Source organism: Ictalurus furcatus, chromosome 2, assembly GCF_023375685.1.
Source record: "Ictalurus furcatus strain D&B chromosome 2, Billie_1.0, whole genome shotgun sequence".
Taxonomy (NCBI): domain Eukaryota; kingdom Metazoa; phylum Chordata; class Actinopteri; order Siluriformes; family Ictaluridae; genus Ictalurus; species Ictalurus furcatus.
The window spans coordinates 39,116,470-39,123,969 of record NC_071256.1 but is presented as its reverse complement, the minus strand read 5'-3'; the positions used below and the strand labels follow the sequence as shown (position 1 = coordinate 39,123,969).

The window sequence follows — 7,500 nt, the reverse complement described above, 5'->3', positions numbered from 1 at the left end:
TCTAATACAGCTGCTGAGGGGGGGTTGGTTTCTAATACAGCTGCTGAGGGGGGGTTGGTTTCTAATACAGCTGCTGAGGGGGGGTAGGTTTCTAATACAGCTGCTGAGGGGGGGTTGGTTTCTAATACAGCTGCTGAGGGGGGGTTGGTTTCGAATACAGCTGCTGAGGGGGGGTTGGTTTCTAATACAGCTGCTGAGGGGGGGTTGGTTTCGAATACAGCTGCTGAGGCGGGGTAGGTTTCTAATACAGCTGCTGAGGGGGGGTTGGTTTCTAATACAGCTGCTGAGGCGGGGTTGGTTTCGAATACAGCTGCTGAGGCGGGGTTGGTTTCGAATACAGCTGCTGAGGGGGGGTTGGTTTCTAATACAGCTGCTGAGGGGGGGTTGGTTTCTAATACAGCTGCTGAGGGGGGGTAGGTTTCTAATACAGCTGCTGAGGGGGGTTGGTTTCTAATACAGCTGCTGAGGGGGGGTTGGTTTCGAATACAGCTGCTGGGGGGGGGGTTGGTTTCTAATACAGCTGCTGAGGGGGGGTAGGTTTCGAATACAGCTGCTGGGGGGGGTTGGTTTCTAATACAGCTGCTGAGGGGGGGTAGGTTTCTAATACAGCTGCTGAGGGGGGGTTGGTTTCTAATACAGCTGCTGAGGGGGGGTTGGTTTCTAATACAGCTGCTGAGGGGGGGTTGGTTTCTAATACAGCTGCTGAGGGGGGGTTGGTTTCTAATACAGCTGCTGAGGGGGGGTTGGTTTCTAATACAGCTGCTGAGGGGGGGTTGGTTTCTAATACAGCTGCTGGGGGAGTGATGGTAAATTCCACATCTTTTCCTCTTCTGTCTGCCGTAGTCCCTGTCTAGTTTATTTGCTCTGTTGGAAGGTCACGGGAAGGAAATACTGGATTATATTCCAGTGTTAGTAAATGGTAATGTGAAGAGGATATTTGTTCTGTTCTCCCACCTACCTGTACAGGTGTTTACCCTGCTATAGTTTATTAAACCCAGAAAGGGACGTATCTACACAAACACAGTCCGTTATAGCTGATGTATGGTGTAGCGTGACTGAAGTGAAGTGCAGGTATTACATTTTTTTGTAAATGTCTTGAATATGGTATTAAAGAATATTAAATTTGAAGCGCTGATGGCTGCAGATATGCTGTATCCGTATTTAACGAGGCTTTTTTTCCCTCATCGTCTCCACCTCCTGTCGTTCCAGCCGTCCCCTCACTCCTCTGGAGAAGACATGGAAATCTCCGACGAAGACGACGGCGGTGTGGGCGGCGGCGGTAGCATCGCTACGGTGACGCAGCACCACGCCTCGTCGTCATCCTCCCCTGCCCCGTCGTCTCAGTCGGCCCTGCCCTCTCAGAACGCCGACCCCTCGTCCGGCTCGCCCCCGGACAGCACGCAGCACTTCGGCACCTCCATGCCGCTCCCTCACATGGCCTCCTACCCTCCCCACCTGCCCCCTCCTCCCCCGCCTGGCTTTTCTCTCCAGCCCCCACCTCCTCCTCCCCCGGGCGTTCCCCCTCCCCTGCCTCACATGGAGCTCCACCCGGAGTACCCCATGCCCCCCCACCTGTATGACTACGCCAGCTCCGTGGAGCTGATGAGCCAGTACGCCGGCACGTCCTTCCAGATGCAGGCGCACATGCTCAGCCGTCTGCACCAGCTGCGGGAAAAGCACACGCCCGGCTCAGAGTACCCGCCCTCTTACCATCTCCACTCTCTGCCCCCTCCCCCGCACGCGCCACACACCCACCACCCCTACATGGACCAAGACGGATCTGGAGGGAACCACTACGACCAGGACCACCGCTACATGCCTCCTCACATGCCTTCCTACCCGTACCCGGACCCTCAGCTGCCCCCTCACCACCCCCACGCCATGCCTCCGCCCCCTCACTCCCCGTGGCCTCCCCACGTCCTGCCCCAGCACTACCCCTCGCACTACCCACCCCCGAATTACGGCGCCGTGCCGGGCGTAGACGGCGAGCAGTACCCCATGCCCATGATGGGTCAGAACCCTCACGAGGCCACGGTGCAGCTGGTTCTCTCCGCGCTCATCGACGAGATGAAGAACATCATGCAGAGGGACCTGAACCGCAAGATGGTGGAGAACGTCGCCTTCGGAACCTTCGACGAGTGGTGGGAACGTAAAGAGAGGAAGGCCAAGGTGAGAATTTATTCCTAAATCCTTCGCAGGAAAAGCTGGTCAGCTCTCAGATCATTAAATTAAGACAAACGAGACTAGCGGTTCAATTAGGACAAAAGTAATGGCGCCCTATAAGAGGAGGAGGAGTCAGTGTGTGTACTGTAGTTGATGCGCTCTGACTGTTTAGTCGGCATTTTGTTCTTTTCAGCTCTGTGCGAGCTCTGTGCAGCTGATTTATATTTAGCCACGCCCACAGTGAGAATTTACATACACTACTCAGTATGCAAAGTTACACATCATCTCCAGACCGAGCAGTGCATTATGGGTACGCGTAGTTTGTACACGTCTGCTTTGATCCACTGTGAATGAGGGTTTTTTTTTTTTCCTTCTCCTTCTTCTTTCCCTCTCAGCCGTTCCAGACGGCGATGAGGGGCGTGTCGGCGGTGCGGGACGAGGAGAAGAAGGAAGAGAAGACGAGCAGCCGGCCACGCGAGCCGTTAATGTCTCTGGTGGACTGGGCCAAGAGCGGCGGCATGGAAGGGTTCTCCCTGCGCGGGGCTCTGCGTCTGCCTTCCTTCAAGGTACCTGCCGTATCTCACCTGACGTATAGACGTGTACGCGTCAGATACAGATACGTATACACGCTGTCTAGCTTTAGCCTTCGCTTTATAGAAATGGAAAAGCCGTCTGAGGTTTGCGCCACACCTGTGTTAACTGTGACGTTTGTTATTTCGCAGGTGAAAAGGAAAGAGCCTCAGGAGCTGGCAGAGGACGTGTCTCTGAAACGAGTCAGACCTTCGACTCCGCCAGACGAGGAGGATGAAGGTGAAATATTCAGGCTTTATACAGACTCGCAGTTATCACCGTTGCGGTTAAATTCCCAAGCGTAGATTTCATCGCGCAAAGCGTTTGTGCGTTCTGTCACCAATATTCTTATTTATATGAACGTCACTAGCCTTAACGTTTCTTATTGGAGCTTTAAAAGCCTAGATAGTTGTTCTCCTACATGACTACACACTGTTAGAACTGTTTAAACTGTCTTCATGGTGTGTGTGTGTGTGTGCGCGCTCTCAGACTCGTACCAGAGTAAGGTGTCGGACAGCACTAGCCGGCCGGAGGAGACCCGAACAGCCGAGAGAGATGCGGTGCAGAGGAGGAAAAGACCCAAGCCGCGTAAACCTTACGACCTGGACAGCGAAGGAGAGGAGACGTCCGATGAGTCATCTTCTGAAAAGGTGTGTTTGCGCGCTCGTGCGAGACGTCTGTCTGGGAGCGACGGATGGATGATTGTTAAAGATTCAGTTGCATTTTCATTCACCCGTCTGGGCCTCTTGGTTCCAGTTGAAGGGAAACTTTTGTGTGTTTGGGGAAGAACCGCTTGTGGGTGTGTGATGGTTAGGGGTGTGCATACTTTTGGTTGTATCGTATCGTATAGTATAGTTTAAATGAAACTTGGAGAGAATCTTTGAGAGAACAGCTCAGTGGTGTTTGGCGTCATTGCACGGCGTGAACAGTAGGTGGCAGCGACGCTCTGTGTGTGTGATTGGAACTCGGGTGGTTTGTCTATCAGAAGCATTGGAGATCAGTTCCATCGGTTGTTTGTTTGTTTGTTTGGTGATGTTCTGAAGGCTGAACAAGTGTTAATGTGCTGTTATTAATATCTCGTTAATGTCGTTCAGGACGAGGATGAAGACGACAGCGAGAAAGAGTCCGAGGGTGAGCAGCGTTCCGGTTTTACTCATTCACACTTTATGAACTGTTTATAATTTATTTAAGTGTAAACGTTTTATTCTTGGTATTTATATTTGTCGGCCCAGACGAAGCCCTCAGCGCGGACAGCGACGACGAGAGCCTCTCCTCTTCGTCCGAAAGCTTGTCGTCGTCCTCTTCCTCCTCCTCCTCGTCGTCGTCGTCGTCCTCAGATGAGGAAGATGAAGAGGAGCTGGAGCAGGCGGACGAGAGCGAGGCCCTGGACACCATGGACGAGTCGACGATGGACAGCGTTGCCATGGAGAAGTGCGTAGTAGTTTAACGTCTCGGCGCCTGATTAGAGCCGAGGGAGGAAACGGGTTTCGTTTTATCAAGGTGTTTGTTTTTCTGTTTTTGGTCACAGGGAAAAGACGAGCGTCGGAGAGTCGCACGCGGCGGCTGCTGCGGAGGTCAAACAAGGTCAGCGCCCAACTTTTAATCAGAATACAGCTCTAAGTAAACGCGGTTAAAACATGACCGTTTGCACTTTCTTTGGTTTGTGACTGCTTGTGTTTTTAAAATATTTATTTTAGAAGACAAGATGGCCCCTGCTGTGTCTGTAGATCACCGGCCGCCGTCTCCTCCTTGTCCTCGCCCGTCCTCTCCCATCCTGCCTCCTCTGAAGAAGCGCCGCAAGACCGTGTCCTTCTCCACAGAGGAGAGCGAATCCAAACCCTCCATCCACGTCCCCGCAGCACCTCCATCTCCCTCCTCCGCCGCTTCTCCGTCCCTCCTGCTCTCTCCGGTCAAATCACAACCACCGGAGCAGCTCGTTTCATCGTCGGCCTCCGCCCTCGCGCCGACCACGCCCTCCAAACCTGCGCCCATGCTCCGCCCTTTCGCATCGCGCCCGACCAAAGCCACACCCCCTTCGGCCTCGCCCACCTCAGTTCTTACAGTCCCTCCTCCTGTGCGCTCACTGCGTCCGGAGGAACCCAGGAAACGTTCTCCGTCCCCACAGATGACGACGACCCCCACCAAATCTCCTTCCAGACGTGGCAAGGAATCTCCCAGAACCCCTCCCACTCCCGTCTGTCTCACGGTCCAGAACCTTCCGCTGGACCACGCCTCTCTGGTCCGGGTGGCCTACGAAGAGCCCGCCCCCATCCCAGCCACGCCCAATCAGAAAGGGCGTCCTCGCGGCAGGCCTCGAACTGTCAACCTGTCAGCTCCGTCTGCGCCCTCACTGCTGGAGGAGGATGAGTACGACGAGTACGACGAAGAGGAGCTTCTGGAGCAGAGACTGAAGCTCAGGGAGCAGCTCGGCGCATCCAGTTTGCTGCAGCTAGCTTCCGCGTCTACGCCCGACCTCTCCGTGCTGGCCCACGTGGCAGCCGAGATGGACGCGGACGAAGACGTCGACTCGGAGGAGACTGAGACGTCAGACGAAGCCGAAGAGCACAAACTGGAGGAGGACGAAGAAGCACGGCTTTTCCCGTTGGACCCGGCCGGAATTCTCGTCTTCCAGGAGCACAATTACTCCAAACCCGCCGCCTTCCTTCTTCCTCCGCTGTCACCCGCGTCCTCCGCTGGACAGAAGCGGACCAGACAGGACGCCGCGGTGTTGCTCCCCACAGACTTCCACCAGCACTGTGTCCAGGAGGCTCCGGAGGAGGTCATCGGAGACGCTCAGACGGACACGCCCGTGCTCTACAGCCTGGGGCTGGTCGGGGACGAGGCCGGAGATTCGACCGAGGCGCAGGCGCTCAAACGCAGGGGCTCGTTCAAGAAGGAGGAATCCCTGGAGAAAGGGAAGAGTAAAAAGAGGACTCGGAAAGACAAGGAGAACGTGGAGCTGCAGCCGGCTAAACGGCAGAAGCAGGAACATGGCAGGAAGCAGAGGAAAGGGAAGTTAGAGGTGTGTACGGTGAGTCTGTGCCTTGTTTTGACACCGGGTTTGTGAAATAACGTGGTTGAATAATCTCTAAACATCCGCTTCAGTTGTGAGCGATGCTATAGCGGCTATTTCTCCATTTTCCTGAGATTTTTTTCATTGCGACAAAGCGTACACATTTACAATGACGTGTCTTTCCTTTTCCTGTCGCTACAGTAGCATCCACACATGCAGCACAGAAACCCGTCTCTTACACAGTTCAGCGTGCACCAGCCCCGGCTGTCTGTTTATTTCTTTCCTTTCGACACACAACGGATGTCAGCGACGTCGCACACGCGTTACTGATGTGCTTTAGGACACGTGGGACTTCCTGTCCGCTATAAACTCCAACAAAACTTCAGCAGAGTCGCTTATTTCCTCTCTGTGCACTTGGGATGACTTCGCCCTCTTAAGCCCCGCCTCTTGAATATCAAATATGGGGAATATTAAAAAGTATATTACTGCAGTTGTTGCTACATAAAGAGTTTAATAACGTGATTATGGACCTCGAATGTGTTTTTAGGTGACACGTTGAGAATTTATTCGGCGTTATTTATTGGTTTGTTAGTGTCGTAGATATCGCACAGAACTATTTCTTTAGGGAGATTGACAAAAGTTAATTGTTGTAAACGTTGGATTGTAAGAACAGGCGCTGATTGTAACCCCTCCGTGTCGCGTCTCTGCTGTCAGGACTTCACCCCGGAGGAGGACGTGGACGTGGAGCAGCTGGAGACGGCCGACCTGTCCAGCTCCAGCTCCGATACGGCTGACTCCGACTTCGGCGCGGACGAGCGCCTCGGGTTCGAGCGCGAGGAGGTGAGGAAAAGCGAGCGTCTCTTCCTGCAGGAAGCCGGAGTCACGCCGTCCACCCAGAGGAAGCCAAGCCTGGCCCCGCCCACTCTCCCGGCAGCCATGCTGTGCTCGTACAAGCTTCGCAGCGAGTTCGAACAGATGACCATCCTGTACGACATCTGGAACACCGGGCTGGACCAGGAGGACATGCGTCTGCTGAAGGTCACGTACGAGAAGCTGCTGCAGGACGACCACAGCACGGACTGGCTCAACGACACGCACTGGGTCCCTCACACTAATATCCTTTTCACACGCTGACGTCCTAGAGCGTCTTCTCGTTTCGTTTGTGTTTAATCCGTTACACAATTATTAGCCAACCGCCTGACGAGTCCCTGTGAACGAGCTGTTGCTATGGAAACGCCCGCGGAACAATCAAAATGCGTTTTCAATTTAAATTTAAATGCATTCGAATGTTAATGAATTACCACGGCAGCTCTGACGCACTCGTTCTGAGACGTTATCGTTTCCTTAGCAACAGCTCGTTCACAGGGACTCCGTGGCTGTAGACGGGTTAATAAAACGCAGACGTTACACGTGACTCTCGATTGATTCGGTATGACGTGGCGTGGTTTAACAAATAGAAAGTTGTACTTGGTGAATTGCTGCGGTGTAAGAGGAATAAAACACTCTGGGGGCGTGCAGTTAGAGGAAAATAATCAACTTCACTGGATATAAAACGCTCGTTTATACCACAGAACTGAATCCGTTTACGTTCTGGGATTGTTTTTAATGTCGCATTTAATATTTCTTCTCACGCAGCCTGGCGTTGTCGGCGCGATACCGCCCCCTAGTGACAGGCCGTTCCTGTTTCAGCTGATGTTTCGGGACGTTTCTGTAGACTTGTGTAGAATTAGATTGTGATTAAACACGTAAAACAT

At 53.4% G+C, this 7,500-nt stretch overlaps 1 protein-coding gene across 3 annotated transcripts in view; it reads left to right on the top strand.

Moving 5' to 3' along the window:
* The window catches only part of setd1a (SET domain containing 1A, histone lysine methyltransferase), a 24,209-nt gene that overhangs the window by 10,100 nt on the left and 6,609 nt on the right, over positions 1 to 7,500 (top strand). For 2 of the 3 annotated variants that reach the window (XM_053619074.1, XM_053619057.1), the window contains exons 8-16: positions 1,210 to 2,169; positions 2,559 to 2,729; positions 2,886 to 2,973; positions 3,223 to 3,383; positions 3,828 to 3,864; positions 3,966 to 4,164; positions 4,262 to 4,317; positions 4,431 to 5,764; positions 6,461 to 6,860. In XM_053619074.1, the coding sequence (XP_053475049.1) occupies positions 1,210 to 2,169; positions 2,559 to 2,729; positions 2,886 to 2,973; positions 3,223 to 3,383; positions 3,828 to 3,864; positions 3,966 to 4,164; positions 4,262 to 4,317; positions 4,431 to 5,764; positions 6,461 to 6,860 (3,406 nt within the window). The remainder of the gene's footprint in view (positions 1 to 1,209; positions 2,170 to 2,558; positions 2,730 to 2,885; positions 2,974 to 3,222; positions 3,384 to 3,827; positions 3,865 to 3,965; positions 4,165 to 4,261; positions 4,318 to 4,430; positions 5,765 to 6,460; positions 6,861 to 7,500) is intronic. The other variant, XM_053619065.1, reaches the window with a different exon arrangement.